This window comes from Nicotiana attenuata, unplaced genomic scaffold (assembly GCF_001879085.1).
Source record: "Nicotiana attenuata strain UT unplaced genomic scaffold, NIATTr2, whole genome shotgun sequence".
NCBI classification, from domain to species: Eukaryota; Viridiplantae; Streptophyta; class Magnoliopsida; order Solanales; family Solanaceae; genus Nicotiana; species Nicotiana attenuata.
The window spans coordinates 584935-606162 of NW_017670365.1; the positions used below are offsets into that span (position 1 = coordinate 584935).

At 37.9% G+C, this 21228-nt stretch overlaps 1 protein-coding gene across 1 annotated transcript; it reads right to left on the reverse strand.

Annotated features, from left to right (window-relative positions):
- Positions 1-5704: 5704 nt before the first annotated feature.
- LOC109238410 (histone H2B.3-like) lies at positions 5705-6550 on the reverse strand. Its single transcript, XM_019404860.1, has one exon. The coding sequence runs from the start codon at positions 6548-6550 to the stop codon at positions 5705-5707; it is 846 nt and encodes a 281-aa protein (XP_019260405.1).
- Positions 6551-21228: the final 14678 nt, after the last annotated feature.

A 21228-nucleotide genomic window follows, 5' to 3' on the forward strand; every position in this document is an offset into this window, starting at 1 on the left:
CATTTAACTTTTGAAACACAGAGCAAGTGTGTATTGGAAGACCGCTATAGCACGAAAGTGGCTGCAAATTTTCATCATAAAGCTCGCAAGAGATTGGCAGATGCTTTCTACGATGCTAGAAAGAAGAACAAGAGGCCTGGCTGGTTACTTCAGAATTAATGGGGTGATTTGCAAAGGCAATGGCTTACCGCAGAGTTCGTGGAGAAGAGCGAAAAAGGAAAGAAAGCTCGCGCATCCGAGAAGGGAGGCTCCTTGCACACTGGAGGTGCAATCAGCCTAGGGACAATAAAAAGAAGATTGGTACGTAATTGCTTAAATTATTTTACTTTTCTAAGTATATTTATTCTGTTTATTAACTAAATTAATTTGTTTTCAGGAAAAGAAGTTGGGGCGTTCAATGAGCCATGATGAGCTATTCAAGGAGACGGATATTGTAAAGAAGAAGAAAGAGACGAATTAAGAAAGGTGGGTCGAGGACCAGGCCTCGACTGCATATGTAAGCTTTCAATTTTCTTTAAGTATTAGAATATATTTTTATAAGAATTTTGAAATACTAATTTAATTTAAAATAATATAGGGTCGCTACCGAGGTAACGTGGAGGAATTTATTCGTAGTCATCCAGCTGGTGAATCGGGTGAGCCAACCCAACCTTCGGACGAGGATGCTGAAAGAATATCGTTGGAGTCTGTTGGCGGTCCAAAATGGGGGAAGGTATACGGGCTTCCTACTAAAAAATTTCATCGCTATAAGTGTGGAATGCAAGGAATAGGGACTTCCTCGCAAGGCAAGCAACGTAAAGGGGAGAGCCTCTCTGCTATGCGGGAGACAATGACAAAGTTCACATCCAAGCTAGAAGCGGTCAAGGAAAGAGAAAGGGTTAGAGATGCTCAATTCCTTGGCATGCAAGCTCAGATCAGAACTCTCCTATCTACTGGAGCTTTTCCATTGTCATCGCCAGAGGGTCGACCTCCACGTGATCGTTCCTCCCGTCCTGCTCGTGATCGTTCCTCCCGTCCTCCACGTGATCGTTCTTCCCGTACTCCACAAGACCGTTCTCTATACCGTCTTATAGATGAAAGTTCATCAGACGGTTATAATGATGTTGTACAAAACATCCATTGACTTTTATATATTTTGAACTAGATAAATAGAACCAGTTTTGAACTTGTTGTAATTAGTTTTAACTTGGTTTTGGATTGTTATGTTCAATTGAACTATAATTTGTTTAAAGTATTTATTGAATGTTTGGTTGTTGTTGTGTTGTGTTGTTGTTGTTATTGTTGTTGTTGTGTTGTGTTGTTGTTGTTGTTATTATTAGGGGTATTGGTATGCTGGCAGGTGGTGTAGCTACCAAAACAGGTATTTTATGCCAAAATTAAACCCAGAGAAGTCTACCAAAGTTGGTCTGTTTTTAATTAAAAAATAATAATTGCATATTACCGATAAAAGTCGGCCGCTCTTTAATAAAAAAAAAATAATTGCATATTACCAACAAAAGTTGGTCGGTTAATGAACAATGAATTCCCAGAATTCAACATTACCGACCAACTTTGGTCGGTATGTTGCCTGCACTGTTGAGGTTACCGACCAAAGTTGGTCGGTAATGTTTAATTTTAATTATTTTAAAAAAATAAATATTTTTAGTTACCGGCCAAAGTTGATTGATTTTATTAATTTTAATAACTAATAAAAAAACATAAATTAAATACATCGATCAACTTTGATCGATAAAATTAAATTAATAAAATACATTTCCAATCAAAGTTGGTCGATAAATAATTTAAATTGTCAGATAGTCGTTTTAATCTACTGTCCAATGTTGGTAGGACGTATATGGCCGCGTTTTGGTCGGTAGTTAGATCATAACCGATCGATACTTAGCAGAAGATTTCTAATAGAGGGAGCTCCTTTTCTTTTTGGGTGATGGAATCACCGTTGTATTTTTTGAGGTAAGGTGTAGCCCCCTCGTTGTGCTCTTTTTTGGATACAAAAGAACCGAGACCTCTGTCTGAGAAATTTAAAATTAAAAAACAAGAAGTTCAAATCTATTAATATATAAAAGGGGAAGCAAATCAATGCTATTATGCCAAGTGTCACATCTAAATGTCAACAAGTGTCATGTTTTAAGACAAAGCTCCAACAAAATTTGGAGATTAAGAAAAATAGAAAAAAACTTAATTTTCTAAAATAATTAACCAATTCAGTTATTGGAGTTTTGTTAAGTCCCACATTTTTTGTACACATATTTTTTAAAATAGAAAACTAAAAATATATAATTACTCCAATTCCAAAAAATGGAACCCCACGTTTGTCCTTTAAGTTTTTTCTTCTTCTTTTTTTGCTCTACATTTTTGTTAAAAACCTGTAGCTTAATTCTATATTATTCCATTAATATATCTTCTATATATATATTATTAAAATTCAAAGAAAAATACAACACATTACGTCAAGTGGCAGCCTAGAAAAAAGCCATATGGCATAATTAATTAATAATTATTTATTTAGTTAATATTTAGTTATTGGTTTAGTATGAATTTTAAAAAGTTAACTGAAATTTATAAACCATTTATTTATGTTTAAGATAATGGAATAAATGTAGTTATTTTGATTTAAAGTTTTTGAATTTAATTTAACGTATTCTATTATGCAATTATCAAAAGGAGTTACGGTATGTTTATGTTGGATGTGGATTTAGATAAGAGAACGTGGTTAGAGAAAATAAAGGCAGTAGTTAACTTCATATCCTTGGGATATACTATTTTTTTTTGGAAAAACAAAAGGTAATAAGAAACTATTGAAAATGCCGAGAAAAAAGATAGTAACTTAATATAAAAGAACGCGGTTAGAGAACGTGGATATAGTGTTGGATGTGGATAAAGATGTGGTTAGAGAAAATATAGGCAGTAGTTGTATAGCCTATTGTAAACTATTTAGTAGTAGTACATTTCCGTATAAACATCTGCCAGATTATTGCGTTTGAATCCAACTTTTAATCAATGGATCCAATTTTCTTTAAATAACTGGATGATTTTGAGTCCAACTTTTAATCAAGTAAGTTGAGACAATTTAGCACGTCCTATTACCATTAACAACATTATGTTAAACACTAATATTCTTTATGTAAATTCATTCATAGCAGGGTTCTCATGAGATGACACAGATGAAGACGCTGAGTGAGAATATGTAGAAGATGGGCCAATTATATGGCAAGGAAATGACAAAAAAAGGTGAAAAGGAGTAAAGTAAAAATGAAAGAGAAGGATCTCCATCCCTGTACGCAAGAGGTATTAGTTATCAACCTCCACTACCAATAAAACTTAAAAAAATATTTGAGCATATTTCATTTTCAAAGAAAAACTTTGTTGCATTTCATCAGTAAATTTTTTCTACTTAATTATAATCCACAAGATTATCCTTACTGACTACTATATTTGCATAATGCAGATCCGTAAAGCTACAATAAAGCAATTGATGGAGCTTATTAAATTTGAATTTTAAATTGAGAAATATAGGCGGTAATGCATGTAATTGGTACTTTATACAATTCATTTATTTGTAATGCTTTAATGACTAATTTACTAATATTGATTGAATAATATTTTAATGACAAATTGTATAAATTTTGACGCAACACTAATGTTCATCGTAGGGGAAACTGATTTTGGTAGACAAGTTGCCGAAGTGTTATACAAGAGTTGAGGTGATTTTAGAGATTTAAAAATATTTACAAAAGAATTACGCATTTAAATAGCATTTGAAGTTTTAAATTAATTTTTAAGTAATATGCAGGTCAGAAACTAAAACGTGCAACCAAATTTCATCTCAAGCCACATAAAGTGAAAGTGTGATTTTATAATAGAAGAAGAGCACAGGTAAATATCATATATTTAACTTATATATATTTAGTGTAAAGAACATCAACACTTCAATATAATTTAACCCATTAAAATTGACTTTTTTTAACCACTTTTAGGTTCTCCGATTAGGAATTGTGGTCATTTTATATGAAGGGTATAACAAATTTTTTATAGCCAATAAATATATTTTAAGCTTAATTTTTACTTAATGTGCTATACTTTTATTTTTTTCCTTTATACTACTACCAATTTGTTTCTTTTATTTAATACATTTGTTTATGCGTTATGAAGTTACTAAAAGAAGCATATTGTGGGTAAAATATTTTTATTAACCGTGGTAATTTTTTGATGAAGAATGTGCTTTGCACATATATATTTTTAGAGTTCAAACCTCATTTTATTTATTGCTTATCTTATAAATTGGAGTTGATCATAAGGAAAACTACCATGTGTATAATTTTCAGCTTAGTGTAAGAGTACCAACTTCTAATAATTTATAAATATTATCTTTACTATCGTTTAATATGAAATTATTAATTTTTATAATGGTAAAATAATATAATATTGAAGTCAGAGATTATCCGGAGGACAATTCATTCCGACAAAGAATATTTACTTTTGCATGTGAAACTCAACAGCCAAAGCACACCATAAATAGTCTTTTACTTTTGCATGTGAAACTCAACAGCCAAAGCACACCATAAATAGTCTCTTTTGCATGTGAAACTCAACAGCCAAAGCACACCATAAATAGTCTCTTTGAAGAAATGGCAAGTGTGTCATATGTGACGTGAGATTTCTATTTCTATTTCTTTATAGGTATAAAAAGAAGCAAAAACAAGGTTAGCAAGGGAAACAAAAAATTTAACCTTTGATATACAATTTTCAACTAAGGAGAGGGATACTCTGATCATTTGTTATAGAAGGGAATTGACATTGCCAAATACCTTGAAAGTAAATTGATATATTTTTAATGATTTAATCTTAAGTCAATCGTAACTTGGTGTGTTTCTTTGCAAGATGATGCATATTTCATAAATCTATTATTCCTAAAAGATTTGCTATGATTTTTCCAATTTTTATATATTGGAAGCAAATTATAAAGAAGATACTTCAAGTCATCAAGGTTTGTCATCATAAATACAATACTATTAGTTTATCATCATGAAAACGATATTGTTCTAAAGTCAACTATAAGTTGATTATATTCTCTCTGAATGTTGATGCATTTTGATTCCAATAAAAGTGTGGCTTTCTACCTATTAGAATGAACTTTAATTGATTTTATAATTTTAGGACAAAAGATAGCACAAATTTTTAGTGACTACTTAAAAATGAAAGAAAAAGTTTTATATCGATTACTAAAAAGCATTTAAGTAGGAATTATGATTGAGAACTACAAATACGTTTACAGCTTATTGTATTAAGCTTACTTTTCAAAATTTCATTACTAATTATTTCTAAATAATTAGTATGATTGTTTGGAGGGAATTGTTTGCTATTATCAATTTTATTTTGAGACCGCTCATCGCGGGTACAAATACTAGTAGTAACAAGTTAACCGTCGAAAAACAATGACAAAGAAGCATTAATGTGAGCACAACTAAAACAACAAACCAGCTATAACCAAGAAAGCAAGTAATCAACATTAAATACATCCGGATACCAAGATATAGCAACTGCACAAGCATGCAAATCAAAACAGATCACAAAAAAAAAGCCCCATTTTGCATGCAATGCATTTCCATGAAGGCATAGAACCCCGCCTAAAAAGGGTTAAAGCAAATGAACTGAACACAAACTAAATGTCCATAAACTACACTACAAAACATTAAATTTCAGTTCACTAGGCCTTGGATTTGGACTTGGATTTATCTCCTCCACCAACATTTGACACATAAGTAGTCACAGCTTTTGTCCCTTCAGCAATGGCATGCTTCCCTAGCTCTCCCGGCAACACCAACTTAACCGCATCTTGAATATCCACCGACGCCAACGTCGCCCGGCCGACATACTTCGACAGCGTCGCCGCCTCACTGGCGATTCTCTCGAACATGTCCCCCATCAGATTGTTCAGTATAGTCATAGCCTTAGATGAAATTCCCATATCGGGGTGGACTTGCTTCATCACCCTAAACACATACCTTCTGTACCCTTCACTGGGTCCCACTCCCCCACCCACTTTCGCCCTCTTCCTTTTCCTCTTTCCACCTTCCTCTGTCCCGCCTTTAGCTTTTGCTGCTTTCTTTGTAGCTTCAGGTTTCCTTTTTTGGGCCTTTTTTTCCTCTTGCATTTTTGGAGGTGTTGGCATCTCGCCTGGCTCTGACGCCGGTTGTGTTTCGTCTTCATCTTGCTGCTGCGCTCTCTGTTCCTCTAATTCCTCAGGTTGTTTTACTTGTTCCTTTTGTTGCTCCTTTTTCTTACGTTGTGGCGTAGACTTGTCTTCAACAGAAATGGTTCTTTTACGGGTTGGTTCTTCAGAAGGTGGTGGAGTTAAAATATCAAATGATTCTTTGGTAGAAGAAGAAAGTATCTCAACAGTAGGCTGACTCTGACTTTGGGTCAGAGTCTGAGTCTCCGTCTCAGTTTCGCCGGCGGCTGGTGTTACAACGACGGAGACGGTTTCTTCCACCACTTTCCTGGCGGTGACAACTGTCGTGCGCGGCCTTCCTCCACGTTTCTTTGGTGCCATGTTTGCTTTCTATTTTAGCTCTGTTTTCCCTCTCTTTTTTGGGCTGTGTTTGAATTGAAAACGTACGGTGGTGGAGCGATAAGGTCGTGTAGTTTATAGTTTATGAAGAGGGAGATTTTCAGCCTTTTTCACTGTGGAGAGGTTACTAGGAGGAAGACACGTAGAAGACAGGTGTCAAGTTAAATGATACGTGGGGTAAAATTGAAGAGTAAAGACGATTCTAGAGGAAGATTCAGCGCTTTTCATCCTTTTTCATTTTTCTTCTTTAAATTTGAAACGGTCAACAGTCACAATCGAATATTGTCCTGTGGATACCTGTTCAAATATATTGAGCAGTTTATTGAGATTTAAATGGGGCTACGTCTATAATTAATTACTGAATATTACCTGATAAACTGATAGAGTAGCTGGGCGTGGCAAACATGCGGGTCGGGTCGGATATGAACGAGTCGAAAACAGGTAATTCAAAAACACGGATAAATTATCCGATCCGACCCATATTTGAGACGGATAAAAAAAGGGTTATCCGGCGGATAATATAGATATCCATGGCTTCTTAAATATGATTTCTTACGGGAGAATTCCTAATCTCCCAAACTTGAGAAACCCCAATTTGAGGCTTTACAAATGTAAAAGTTAAACACATTAGTATCCATTTGGTTAACCATTTTCTAAGTGGATAATATGGTTATTATCCATATTCGACCCATTTTTAAAAAGTTCATTATCCAATCCATTTTTAATGTATAATATGGGTGGATAACTGTTTTGTTTTAATCATTTTGCCACCTCTAGTAGTAATTAATTATTAAGGGTTAGTAAATTGTGATGACCCGATAGGTCATCTAGAGTTTTAAACCTTAAATCTCTGTTTCGATGCCTCTGATACCTCATTTTAGTCTTCCTCGATTTGCATGTGCGGTCTGAGTATTTATTCCGGAAGGCTTTTTTTTAGTTGACTTCGGTCAACATTTTAAGTAAACGGATCCGGGTCCATGTTTTGCGATCCCGAAGGATCCGTATCGTGATTTGGGACTTGGGCATATGCCCGGAATCAAATTCGGAGGTCCCTACCTCGAGTTATCGCTTCGTGTCGAAATTTTGAAGTTTAAAGATTTATAGAGTTTAAAGGTTTGACCAATGTTTGACTGTGTTGATACCGGGTCCGTATTTTGATTCTGAAACTCGGTATAGGTCCATTTCTATATTTATGACTTGTCTGCCAAAATTGGTGAAAATGGATTTAATTTGACGTGATTTGGATGTTCGGTTGTTAAAATAGCAATTTTAAAGTTTTCTTGAAAATTTCATTTGATTTCGTGTACGATTCGTAGTTCTAGGTGTTATTTTGGCGATATGATCGCGCGAGCAAGTTCGTATAATATTTTTAAACTTGTATGCAGATTTGGTTTGAGCCCCGAGGACTCGGGTGAGTTTCGGATAGGCTACAGAGTGGATTGGACTTAGAATTCATAGCTGTTTGTAGTGTCTGCTAAAGATCTCGCAATTGCGAGCCTCGCATTGGCGAAGAAACAATGGCAATTGCCAGCCTGGGAATGGCTGGGGGTCCTCGCATTTGCGAGGTAAAGGTTCGCAATTGCGAATTTGCGCTTTCCGCTTTTGCGAAGGCAGAGTCGCATTTGCGACTCAGCACCTTTTGTGATGATCTTCGCATTTGCAAAGAAAGGTCCGCATTTGCGAGGGCATCAGGGTTCGCATTTGCGACCATTTTATCGCAAATGCGATTACTGGGATTCTGAGAGGAGTTCGCAATTGCGAGCTCTTTCTCGCAATTGCGAACAAGTTATCGCAATTTCGATATCTGCAACCGGGTAAAAGTTGAGTTAGACGGGATTTCTCTCATTCTTTCAGAATTTCAAACCTAGAGAACCCTAGAGGCGATTTTCCCAAGAGCCCTTCTTCCCCAATTCATTGCTAAGTGATTTTACCCTATTTTCTTTCAATCTTCCATTACATTTCATAAGATTTCAACCTAAAATCAAAGATTTTCAAGGTGGAAAATTGGGGGTTTGGGTAGAATTAGGGATTTTTGTATAATTGAAATTTAGACCTCAAATTGAGGTTGGATTTCGAAACAAATCACATAACTGGTCTTAGGGGTGAATGGGTAATCGTGTTTTGATCCGAATTTCAGGTTTGGACCAAGCGAGCCCGAGAGTTGACTTTTTCAATAATGACCTAAATTGAATCTTTTGCATTCATGGGTAATTCCTACGGCTTATGTTGAGTCATTTGGTTGATAATTTGCTAGATTTTGTTGGTTCGGAGACTTGTTTGAAAGGCAAAGCTGTGGTTGAGCTTTGAGTTTATTTTTGGAGCGAGATAAGTATCATGGTTAACCTTGACTTGAGGTATTAGGACTTGTTTGCCTATTTTTTACATGTCTAAATGTTGGGTACAACGTATATGTGAGGTAACAAAAAGTACTTATGCATTGTTATTGGGTCAAAGCAAGCGGGTGGGACTTGTTTCTTGTAATTTACTTCTTTCTTTGATCATGATATCCATGCTTAGACTAGTTAACTATTGAATTGATCGTTCTTTCTCCATTTATGGGCTACCTGTGATAATTGAGTATTGTTTCTAAAGTTGAGGTTGGTATTGTAGAACCATTGTTGACATAAAACATGATCTTGCTTATTATATCTCCCTATTGTTATATGTTCATTGTTACATTGTGAGGGAGAGTGTTAAAGCACGAAGGGTGATGCCGTGCAGTTTTATTCATTATGTTTATTCATTTTGTTGGTTGAAGGCTTATTGATTGTTTCTTGTTATTATCCCCTGCTGTAGTTACCGTATCTTGTACCCCTTTCACATGTCCCCTCCCAATAGTACATGTTAATTCTTTATTTGTTGTTATGTTGTACGTATATTTTCGTCGGTACAGGTTTAATTACGTGGGTGTCCTGTCATAGCCTCATCACTATCTCGTCGAGGTTAGGCTCGACACTTACGGATTACATTAAGCCGGTTGTACTCATACTATATTTTGCACTTCTTGTGCAGATTTTGGTACTGGTCCCGGTTATCCGTGAGGTGCATCAACTCGGATTAGCATTTGGAGACTCGAGGTAGATCTGCTGGTGTCCGCTGACCTTGAAGTCCCCTTACCCTTTCCTTATTTTACTACTCATCTTGTTTGAGACAACTGTATTAATTTCAGTCTCTATATGTAGAACCTCTAGAAGCTCGTGTACTTGTGACTCTAGATTCGGGTTGTACTAGATATTGGATTATTAAGCTATTTCATATTTTATCTTGGACTTCATTTCTATTTAATTAGTAAAATTGTTCAAATTGGTTAAAATTGGTAAAGAATTACTCTGACGTTTGCTTGCCTAGCAAGTGAAATGTTAGGCGTCATTACGATCCCGAAGGTGGAAATTTCGGTCGTGACAAGTTAGTATCAAAGCACTAGGTTGCCTAGGTCTCACAAGTCACGAGCAGGCTTAGTAGAGTTTGGAGGATCGGTACCGAGACGTCTGTACTTATCTTCCAGAGGCTATGAAGTTTAGGAACAAATTTCACTTCTATTCTTCTCTGTCGTGTGATTTTATTCTCTCATTGATAATTGAACTCTTCTAACTCTTGTTCTCTCGCAGATAGCAAGAACACGCTTTGCTTCTTCGGCTGGACAGCAGCCGGAGCCCCCAGTGGCAGCTCTTACTAGGCGCAGAGGACGAGGACGAGGTTGCACCAGAAGCCGAAGCAGAGGTAGAGCTCAGCCTAGAGCTCGAGCACCAGCACCTGCAGTGGAGCTTCAGGTGAGATTTCTTTTCAAACGACTGTGAATGACTCTAGGCGGATCGAGATGGTTCTTTCACAGAAGAGAGGGCAGGGGTCTGATAAGAGGCCTCCCCCTTCCGGTGGTTTCAGTGGCGACTTATCTAGAGGCAGGGGTAGTTTTAGTAGAGGCCATCCTCCCAGGCCGTTTCACTTAGTGCTCCAGACATCTCACAGTGCTTCAGGTGGTCGCGGTCGTCATATGTCTCATTTCGACCAGCTAGCCTACAGTGCACTACTAGCTCCTATTAGTACACCTCCACTCCAGAGTTTTCAAGGTGGTTACTCAGGTCGACAGGGTTAGTTTCAGGGTCAGCAGTCACAGTAGCCGAGGTCCTGCTATACTTTTGGTGATCCGAGGCACATTGCTAGATTTTGCCCTCAGGCACCGGGCAACTCACAACATCAGGGTTCTCGTGCCATGGTCCCGACACCAGTTACTTCACCACCCGCTCAACCAGCTAGAGGTAGGGTTCAAGCAGCTAGAGGTGGAGGTCAGGACATTAGAGGTGGAGTTCAGGCCGCTAGAGGTGGATGCCAGCCAATAAGGGCCCGTCTTAGAGACGTAGTTCAGAGTGGAGGGGCCCCGCCCCGATTTTATGCTTTCCCAGCTAGGCCTGAGGCTGAGTCATCTGACGGTGTTATCACAGGTATTGTTCCAGTTTGCCATAGAGATGTTTCAGTTCTATTTGATCTGGGCTCTACTTATTCCTACGTGTCATCCTATTTTTCTTCATATCTAGTTATGCCTCGTGATTCTTTGAGTGTTCCTATGTATGTGTCCACACCTGTGGGAGATTCTATTATTATAGATTGTGTATATCATTCGTGTGTGGTTACTATTGGGAGTCTTGAGACTAGAGTAGATCTCCTACTTGTCGATATGGTAGATTTTGATGTTATCTTAGGTATGGATTGGTTGCCACCTTATCATGCTATATTGGATTGTCACGCCAAGATGGTGAACTTAGCCTTGCCGGGTTTGCCTTGATTAGAGTGGAGGGGGACTCCTGGCCATTCTACCAACGGGGTTATCTCTTATGTGAAGGCTCGGCATATGTTCGAGAAAGGGTGTCTAACTTATTTGGCTTATGTCCGCGATTCTAGTACGGAGGTTCCTTCCATGGATTCAGTACCAGTTGTTCGTGAGTTTCCAGAGGTGTTTCCTGCAGATCTGCCGGGGATGCCACCCGATAGAGATATTGAATTCTGTATTGATTTGGCTCCGGGCATTCAACCCATTTCTATTCCTCCATACCGTATGGCCCCCCAGAGTTGAAAGAATTGAAGGAGAAGTTGCAAGATTTTTTTGATAAGGGCTTCACTAGACCTAGGGTCTCGCCCTGGGATGGGCCTGTGTTGTTCGTGAAAAAGAAAGATGGATCGATGAGGATGTGCATAGATTATCGGCAGTTGAACAAAGTCACCATCAAGAACAAGTATCCATTGCCGAGGATTAATGACTTATTTAATCAGCTTCAGGGTGCCAAGGTGTTTTCGAAGATTGATTTGAGGTTTGGCTACCATCAATTGAGGATTAGGGCATCTGATGTCCCTAAGACAGCTTTTTGGACTCGATATGGGCATTATGAGTTTCTAGTGATGTCATTTAGGCTGACAAATGCCCCGACAACATTTATGGATTTGATGAACCGAGTGTTCAAACCCTATTCGGATTCCTTTGTAATTTAGTTTATTGATGATATCTTGATCTACTCCCACGATCGAGAGGAGCATGAGAAGCATTTTCGGATTGTACTACAGACCCTGAGAGATAGCCAGTTATATGCCAAGTTTTAAAAGTGCGAGTTGTGGTTGGACTCGGTTGCTTTCTTGAGGCACGTCATATCGGCAGAGGGAATTCAGGTGGATCCTAAGAAGATTGAGGCAATTCAGAACTAGCCTAGACCCACTTCAGCTACGGAGATCCAGAGTTTCTTTGGCTTGGCGAGATATTACCATTGGTTTGTGGAGGGGTTTTCATCTATAGCAGCCCCATTGACCAAGTTGACCTAGAAGGGTGCCCCGTTCAGATGGTCAGACGAGTGTGAGGCGAGCTTTCAGAAGCTCAAGACTGCTTTGACTATGGCGCCAATGTTGGTGTTGCCCACAAATTAAGGATCTTACACGGTGTATTGTGATGCATCTCGTATTGGGCTTGCAGTATTGATGCAGGATGGCAGGGTGATTGCATATGCGTCGCGGCAGCTGAAGGTTCATGAGAAGAATTACCTTGTTCATGACTTAGAGTTGGCAGCCATTGTTCATGCCCTGAAGATTTTGAGGCACTATGAGTCGTGTGAGGTATTCACGGATTATCGGAGCTTGCAGTATTTGTTCAAATAGAGGGATCTCAATTTGAGCCAGAGGAGGTGGTTGGAGCTATTAAAAGACTATGACATCACCATCTTGTATCATCCGGGAAGGCCAATGTGGTGGTCTATGACTTGAGTAGAAAGGCAGTGAGTATGGGCAGCCTTGCGTACGTTCCAGTCGGTGAGAGACCGCTTGCATCAGATGTTCAGGCTTTGGCATCAGTTCGTGAGGTTAGATATTTCAAAGCCCAGTCGTGTCCTAGCTTGTACAGTCACTCGGTCTTCCTTGTATGAGCGCATCAGGGAGCGGCAGTATGATGACCCTCATTTGCTTGTCCATAGGGACAAGGTGCGGCACGGTGGTGTCAAGCATGTTACTGTTGGAGATGATGGAGTTTTGAGGATGCATGGTCGTATTTGTGTGCCTAATGTAGATAGACTTCGTGAGTTGATTCTTGAGGAGGCCCACAGTTCTCGATATTCTATTCATCTGGGTGTCGCCAAGAAGTATCAGGACTTGCGGCAGCATTATTGGTGGAGGAGGATGAAGAAGGAAATAGTGGCATATGTAGCTCGGTGTCTAAATTGTTGGCAAGTAAAGTATGAGCATCAGAGACATGGTGGTTTGCTTCAGAAGTTAGAGATTCATGAGTGGAAGTGGGAGCGTATCACTATGGATTTTTTTGTCGGACTCCCACGGACTAAGAGGAAGTTCGATGCGGTATGGGCCACTGTGGACAGGCTAACCAAGTCAGCGCATTTCATTCCTGTGACAGTTACCTATTCTTCAGAGCGGTTAGCCAAGATTTACATGCGCGAGATCGCCCGTCTTCATGGTGTGCTCGAATCTATCATTTCTGATTGAGGTACGCAGTTCACCTCGCACTTCTGGAGGGCAGTATAGCGTGAGTTAGGCACTCGGGTTGAGTTGAGCACAGCATTTCATCCTAAGACGGACGAACAGTCCGAGCACACTATTCAAATATTGGAGGATATGCTCCGCGCTTGCGTTATAGAATTCAGGGATTCTTGGGATCAGTTATTTCCAGTTGCGGAGTTTGCCTACAATACAGCTACCAGTCGAGCATTAAAATGGCTCCCTATGAGGCATTATACAGGAGGTGGTGTCGATCGCCAATGGGATGGTTCAAGCCGGGGGAGGCTCGGTTGTTGGGTACAAAAGAGTTTTGCCGACCGTCGAGCTCGTGATGTTGCATTCATGGTCGGAAAGAAGGGCAAGTTGAGCACTAGGTATATCGGACCTTTTAAGATTGTTGAGAGAGTGGGAGAGGTGGCTCACAGGCTCGCATTGCCACCTAGTTTGTCAGCAATCCATCTGGTGTTCCATGTGTCCATGCTCTAGAAGTATCACGGTGATCCGTCCTATGTGTTAGATTTCAGTTCAGTCCAGTTGGACAAGGATTTGACTTATGAGGAGGAGCCGGTGGCTATTCTAGCCCGGCAGGTTTGACACTTGAGGTCAAAGATTTATCCTTCAGTTAGAGTGCAGTGGAGAGGTCAGTCGGTCGAGGCAGCTACTTGGGAGTCCGACTCAGACATGCAGAGTAGATATCCACACCTTTTCACCAGTCCAGGTACTTTTCTATGTCCGTTCGAGGATGAATGGTCGTTTTAGAGGTGGAGAATGTGATGACCTGATAGGTCATCTAAAGTTTTAAACCTTAAATCTGTGTTGTAAAGCCCCCGATACCTCATTTTATCCTTCCTTGATTTGCGTGAGAGGTCCGGTTATTTTTCGGAAGGCTTTTGTGTTAAAAATTGATAAAATATGAAGTTTTGCCTTAGCAATCCATTTGAGTCGACTTCAGTCAATGTTTTGAGCAAACGGACCTAGATTCATGTTTTGACGGTCCTGGTGGGTCCGTATCGTGATTTGAATCTTGGGCATATGCCTGGAATCGAATTTGGAGGTCCCTAGCTCGAGCTATCACTTATTGTCGAAATTCTGAAGTTTAAAGGTTTAAAGAGCTTAAAGGTTTGACCAATGTTTGACTTTGTTCATACCGTGTCAGTATTTTGGTTCCGAAACTCGATATAGGTCCATTTCTATATTTATGACTTGTGTGTCATATTTGATAAAAAAAAAATGGAGTTAGTTTGACGCGATTCGGACGTCCGGTTGTTAAAATAGCAATTATAAAGTTTCCTTAAAAAATTTATTTGATTTTGTGTCTGATTCGTAGTTTTAGATGTTATTTTGGCGATTTGATCGCGCGAGCAAGTTCGTATGATATTTTTGGACTTGTGTGCATATTTGGTATGGAGCCCCGAGGGCTCGGGTGAGTTTCGAATATGATACGGAGTGGATTGGACTTAGAAGTCATAGTTGTTTCTGGTGTCTGCTGCAAATCTCGCATTTGCGAGATCTGGCTTGCATTTGAAAAGAAACAATTGTGAACTTGCCATTTCCACTTTTCCGAAGGCAGAGTCGCATTTGTGACTCAAAACCTTTTGTGATGATCTTCGCATTTGCGAAGTAAGGTCCTCATTTGCCGGGGCATCAGGGTTCGCATTTGAAACCATTTTATCGCAAGTACGATTACTGGGATTCTAAGAGGAGTTCGCAATTGCAACCTCTCACAATTGCGAACAAGTTATCGCAATTTCGACATCTGCAACTGGGTAAAATTGAGTTAGACAGCATTTCTCTCATTCTTTCAAAATTTTAAACCTAGAGAACTCTAGAGGCAATTTTCCCAAGAGCCCTTCTTCCCCAATTCATTGGTAAGTGATTCTAACCTATTTTCTTTAAATCTTCCATTACATTTCATAAGATTTCAACCTAAAATCTAGGATTTTTAGGGTGGAAAATTGGGGGTTTGGGTAGAATTAGGGATTTTTGTAAAATTGAAATTTAGACCTCAAATTGAGGTCGGATTTCGAAACAAATAACATAACCGGGCTGGGGGTGAATGGGTAATCGTACTTTGGTCCGAGTTTTAGGTTTGGACCAAGCGGGACCGGGAGTTGACTTTTGTTGACTTTTTCAATAATGACCTAAATTGAATTTTTTGCATTCGTGGGCAGTTCCTACGGCTTATGTTGAGTCATTTGGTTGATAATTTGCTAGGTTTTGTTGGTCGGAGGCTTGTTCGAAAGTCAAAGTTGTTGTTGAGCTTTGAGTTGATTTTTGGAGTGAGGTAAGTATCGTGGTTGACCTTGACTTGAGGGATTAGGACTAGTTTGCCCATTTGCTACATGTCTAAATGTTGGGTACAACATATATGTGAGGTGACGAGTACTTACGACGTTGTTATTGGATCAAAGCATGCAGGTGGGACTTGTTTCTTGTAATTTACTTATTTCTTTGATCATGATATACATGCTTAGACTAGTTAATTATTAAATTGATCGTTCTTTTCGCATTTATGGGCTATCTGTGATATTTGAGTATTCTTTTTGAACTTGAGGTTAGTATTGTGAAACCATTGTTGACATAAGACTTGATCTTGCTTATTCTATCTCCCTATTGTTATATGTTCATTGTTACATGGTAAAGAAGAGTGTTAAAGCACGAAGGGTGATGTCGTGCCCTATTTCAGAGTTAAAGCATGAAGGGTGATGTTGTGCCATATCTATTATTTCATGATGAAATTGAGAGTAAAAGCACGAAGGGTGATGTCGTGCCACCGTATTTATCATTTTATGGAGAGATTGAGAATGAAAGCACGAAGGGTGATGCCGTTCTATTGTTACTGATTCGTGGTGAGGTTGTGAGTAAAAGCACGAAGGGTGATGCCGTGCATCTTTATTCATTATGTTTATTCGTTTTGTTGGTTGAAGGCTTATTGACTGTTTCTTGTTAATATTCCTTGTTGTAGTTACCGTATCTTATACCTTTTTCGCATGTCCCCTCCCAATAGTACATGTTAATTCTTTATTTGTTGCCATGTTGTACGTATATTTTTGTCTGTACAGGTTTATAAATTACGTGGGTGTCCTGTCATAGCCTCATCACTACCTCGTCGAGGTTAGGCTCGACACTTACGGAGTACATTGGGTTGGTTGTACTCATACTACACTCTGCACTTCTTGTGCAGATTTTAGTACTGGTCTCAGCTGTCCGTGAGGCGCATCAGCTCGGATTAGCATTTGGAGACTCGAGATAGATCTGCTGGCGTCCATAGACCTTGAAGTCCCCTTCTCCTTTCCTTATTTTACTATTCATCTCGTTCGAGACAGTTGTATTTATTTCAGACTCTATGTAGAACCTCTAAAAGCTCGTGTACTTGTGACTCCAGATCCAGGTTGTAATAGATATTGGATTATTATGCTGTTTCGTATTTTATCTTGGACTTCATTTCTGTTTAATTGGTTAAATTGTTTATAGTGGTTAAAATTAGTAAAGAATTACTCTGACTTTGGCTTGCCTAGCAAGTGAAATGTTAGGCGTCATCATGATCCCGAAGGTTGGAATTCCGGCTCGCGACATAAATTGAGTTACATCTTCAATCATTTCCACTAGTGTTATATAATTGTTTTAGTCTCCAACCTATTATAAAGATTTTAATTCATCTTATTTTGGACATCGAAGTACTCAAATAGAATAAAGGTAAATTTGCACTTTTAATTTACGTTTAATAACTATGCATTTTTATTTCTCTGCATGTGAATTTTCACAAATTTACTGAATTTTAATTAATTGAATAACATAAAAAAAGGAAACTGTTCTTATCATCTTTTAGTTGCTTTCTTATAATTCAATTTTTTTTTTCTTTGAAGTACTAGCGATGGGGTCAGAGTGTAATTAACAAGAGAGTTATACTTAAGGAGGCTTGTTCGAAAGGCAAAGCTGTGGTTGAGCTTTGAGTTTATTTTTAGAGCGAGGTAAGTATCGTGGTTGACCTTGACTTGAGGGATTAGGACTTGTTTGCCTATTTGCTACATGTCTAAATGTTGGGTACAACGTATATGTGAGGTGACGAGTACTTATGCGTTGTTATTGGATCAAAGCATGCAAGTGGGACTTGTTTCTTGTAATTTACTTCTTTCTTTGATCATGATATCCATGCTTAGACTAGTTAATTATTAAATTGATCGTTCTTTTCACATTTATGGGCTATCTGTGATAATCGAGCATTGTTTTTGAAGTTGAGGTTAGTATTGTGAAACCATTGTTGACATAAGACTTGATCTTGCTTATTCTATCTCACTATTGTAATATGTTCATTGTTACATGGTAAAGGAGAGTGTTAAAGCACGAAAGGTGATGTCGTGCCGTATTTGAGAGTTAAAGCACGAAGGCTGATGTTGTGCCATATCTATTATTTCATGATGAAATTGAGAGTAAAAGCGCAAAGGGTGATGCTGTGCCGTATTTATCATTTTATGGAGAGATTGAGAATGAAAGCAAGGGTGATGTCGTTCCATTGTTACTGATTCATGGTGAGGCTGAGAGTAAAAGCACGAAGGGTGATGTCGTGCAGCTCTATTCATTATGTTTATTCGTTTTGTTGGTTGAAGGCTTATTGACTGTTTCTTGTTAATATTCCTTGCTGTAGTTACCGTATCTTATACCCTTTTCGCATGTCCCCTCCCAATAGTACATGTTAATTCATTATTTGTTGCTATGTTGTACGCTATGTAGTACGTATAGTTTTGTCTGTACAGGTTTATAAATTACGTGGGTGTCCTGTCATAGCCTCATCACTACCTCGTCGAGGTTAGGCTCGACACTTACGGAGTACATTGGGTTGGTTGTACTCATACTACACTTTGCACTTCTTGTGCAGATTTTGGTACTGGTCCCAGCTGTCCGTGAGGCGCATCAGCTCGGATTAGCATTTGGAGACTCGAGGTAGATCTGCTGGCGTCCATAGACCTTGAAGTCCCCTTCTCCTTTCCTTATTTTACTATTCATCTCGTTCGAGACAGTTGTATTCATTTCAGACTCTATATGTAGAACCTGAAAAAGCTCGCGTACTTGTGACTTCAGATCCGGGTTGTAATAGATATTGGATTATTACGCTATTTTGTATTTTATCTTGGACTTCATTTCTGTTTAATTGGTTAAATTGGTCGTAGTAGTTAAAATTGGTAAAGAATTACTCTAACTTTGGCTTGCCTAGCAAGCAAAATGTTAGGCGCCATCACGATCCCGAAGGTGGGAATTCCGGGTCGCGACATAAATTGAATTATATCTTCAATCTTTTCCACTAGTTTTATATAATTGTTTTAGTCTCCAACCTATTTTAAAGATTTTAATTCATCTTATTTTGGACATGGAAGTACTCAAATAGAATAAAGGTAAATTTGCACTTTTAATTTACGTTTAATAACTATGCATTTTTTATTTCTCTGCATGTGAATTTTCACAAATTTACTGAATTTTTGATTAATTGAATAACATAAAAAAGGAAACTGTTCTTATCATCTTTTAGTTGCTTTCTTATAATTCAAATTTTTTTCTTTAAAGTACTAGCGATGGGGTCTGAGTGTAATTAACAAGAGAGTTATACTTAAGGAATTCAACTGTTTCTTGCATATGCATGAGTACAGTGACTTGTTTATTCATTGCATTCCTGAAAAAATGTACGTATTGTACTTCTCTAGCTGCTCAATCTCCATGTCTTGATATGATCTTTCTTGTTTCTTTATCTTCGTGAATATATGTAGGGATCGAAGATGTGTGCATGTGCCCATTCCTTAGCTTGGAGATGTTGAGGCTGACTTCCATTTGCAACCATATTAATAATGTCCAAGACATACGATAAAATTGTGCTAACGAGTCATATGATCAAATTCTAATTGATAGAAACCTTGTCCAGGCTTCCAATTCGCACGTTGCTTATTATACTGTCACATCCTTTGATCACCAACAATAATTGCCATATTGAACTCTCGTTTAATTTTTATTTATCATTGTTGCCTCCTTAAAAGGATCGAGGACCAGTATTGGCAAATTTCAGGGCAATAAATATTCTGAACTGTTGATGTAGAAATTAATACTCCAACTTGAATTTTATTTTACATCAACTAAAATTTAAATCTCAGCAGATTTGAACCAGTAACCAATTACGAACTCAAAAATCCATAATCTCCTAGTAAAACCTTATTTCGTCCAAGTTGATTCAGAATGGATGCAAAGAAGAGATTTTTTTTGCACAATTTGTTCATAGTGAAAGGAAGTATAACAGAGGGGAAAAAAAGGAAGTATAACAAAAGACCTTTTGTACGCATATGGACTAAGGGGCAGAGCTAGCATGCTATGGATTCGATCGAACCTAGTAGCTTTGGTCTAAATTATATGTATTTATTTTTAAAATCCCTTAAATAAGTATAAATTATTAATTTAGAACTCATTAGCTTAATTTTACTCTATTGTACTATTCTATATCAAAATTTCTGAATATGGATCTAATTAGAAAAGCTAACTGTTCGACCTCATTATTTCATTGAATCTATGTTTGGTTACCTGGTTTTGATAATGAACCTAACGGACCATACTACCACCTGGAGTACATAATGTATTGAAATTCATAGTTAGGTATAGTTTTTTGTATAAAGAATGGCCATTCTTCGTCCAATACAAATATGCAATAAAGTCAACAACTTTTATCATATTCCTTCTCAAAAATTTAATTAGTTCAATTTCCTTCGGGGTCATGCGTACATAGTTTAACAGCCTCAATTTGCTTTCACGCAAGTGGTATGATTTAATTTGTATGTCTACTTCTCCTTCGAGGACTATATATGAAGGACTATATATGTAAAAAAAAAATTGCAAAGGAAAGCTATGGTTGTACTATATAATGCTTTTAACGAGAATAGGTGTAAGACAACAGCAAACAGGCCCCTCAAGAGGAACATAAAGACTTGCAGAACCTGAATTAGTTCTTTCAACTTAAGCACTTCATCGCTTAATAAATTTAGATTTAATCAGTAATTTTTCTCGAATAATTCTTATCCGATCGACCTCTCCAGCATTCATTTCTATTTTACTACTCTAATAATTTGTAATATTTTACATTCAACGGGACATTAAATCTCAGCAGTATGATTTAGGAGCATCTCCGGTCAATCATAACTACGAAAAAAAGTAAAAAAAAAAAATTAAACAAAAAAAAAAAAAGAAAGAAAGAATTGGCTCAACTAGTAACCAATGAAGAAAACTAAAAAAATCAATTATTTTTCCTGTTTCAGAATTGAAAAATTGAGACATTTTCCGGGAAGCTTGCTCACAGTTGGCAGGAAACTTATAACTCAAGACTTTGTATTGAGTATTGCCTACACCATAATTCAGCAAAAACAAAAAAAGGGACTATACCATAATGCAGCAAAAAAAAAAAAAACGACTATACAATAATTTCCACACATCATTTTATTCATCACCTTCTCTTACACCCTCCATGGATCGGAAAAAATTAAATAACGCCAAATAAATATCATCAGCTATCTATTTATTTTTAATCTTTTAATCAATAGAGAATATAGCGTGAAGGAACTTAACAACCCTAAAATATATAATGAAGGGTACATTATACATGTCTTATAATTCACATGAAATAAATACTAAAAGGATTGAATGTCTATTAG